The sequence below is a fragment of the Anneissia japonica genome, unplaced genomic scaffold (genome assembly GCF_011630105.1).
Source record: "Anneissia japonica isolate Jap-2015-1 unplaced genomic scaffold, ASM1163010v1 scaffold199_len4679917_cov187, whole genome shotgun sequence".
Lineage (NCBI taxonomy): Eukaryota > Metazoa > Echinodermata > Crinoidea > Comatulida > Comatulidae > Anneissia > Anneissia japonica.
Genome location: NW_022686322.1, coordinates 3,170,923 through 3,172,069, shown reverse-complemented (window position 1 = coordinate 3,172,069; position 1,147 = coordinate 3,170,923). Strand labels below are relative to the sequence as shown.

The window sequence follows — 1,147 nt, the reverse complement described above, 5'->3', positions numbered from 1 at the left end:
TTTCCCCGACGAGGAGTCAGATTTCCCCGACGAGAGCAAAGTGGGCGTGTCAAGCTTCGATTAAAAGGCTTCGAAAGTGGTCCAGAGGGCGAAGCCCCCGAAAATTTTGACAATTTAGGGGTTTCAAAGGATTATTTATTCGAATTTAGAGTCTACTAATTATGTAGAAAATACATATAATTTTTTTTCTCCCCGACGAATTGTGCTTTAACTCCCCGATGGAGGAGCGGGCAGCTTTCCCCGATGGGGGGGGGGGAACCATGGCCCTCCCGGCCCCCTGCTGGCGCCACCCCTGGTGAATACTTTTCTTTTACTCCATTGAGCTATTCTTTCCTATCCCATTACCTAAGAGTGGTACTTTTTAGGCGATTTCCAGTAAAAAATACTTTAACGTTTTTTTAATACTTCAAATGTGACGTAAATAACGCAGATCGAAGATGAAAATGCATGGATATTATAACGTATCGTACGGTACATCATAATACAAAATAATAATTTACTTAATAACCATTGTACCATTGTTCAATCTGTCCACATTTTTCTAAACAAGTTGTTTATGAAACAATATTTTTTACTTATTTACATAACACACATTAATTTGTAGCTTTATGCATATTTTAATACACCTGTTCGATATTACTGTGAATTAATTTTTTTCTTAGGAGAGTGCAATAATGATTACCTTTTCAAATGTAATAATGGTAGCGATGCAGGTATATGTATTAGTCGACATCTTGAGTGCGATCGCTCTAAAAATTGCTATGACGGTGAGGACGAAGACAATTGTGGTAAGGGTAAATTTGTATTACTTGTGGTGCCTTAAAATAATTTCCAATACAATTGTCGATATCATAGTGTTGCTTTAAAAATTGCCAAAATCATTCATTAATACTCAGAAAATAATTTAAATACGAGACAATATTATCAATATTATGAATAACGATATGGTTCAGAGTCCAATTACATTTATCGTCATAGAACAACACCAAAATGAAAAAAAAAACGAAAAAATATTAATACAATAATATTAATAATATATATTTATATGCCTATACATAACTGGAAGGCTATATATATATATATATATATATATATATATATATATATATATATATATATATATATATATATATATATATATATATAT

At 32.2% G+C, this 1,147-nt stretch overlaps 1 protein-coding gene across 1 annotated transcript in view; it reads left to right on the top strand.

Annotated features, from left to right (window-relative positions):
• LOC117114585 (acid-sensing ion channel 5-like) overlaps positions 1–823 on the top strand; it is a 6,046-nt gene extending 5,223 nt beyond the window's left edge. Inside the window, exon 5 of the mRNA XM_033258267.1 lies at positions 663–823. Coding sequence (XP_033114158.1) covers positions 663–823 — 161 coding nt within the window. The remainder of the gene's footprint in view (positions 1–662) is intronic.
• The last annotated feature ends 324 nt before the right edge of the window (positions 824–1,147 follow it).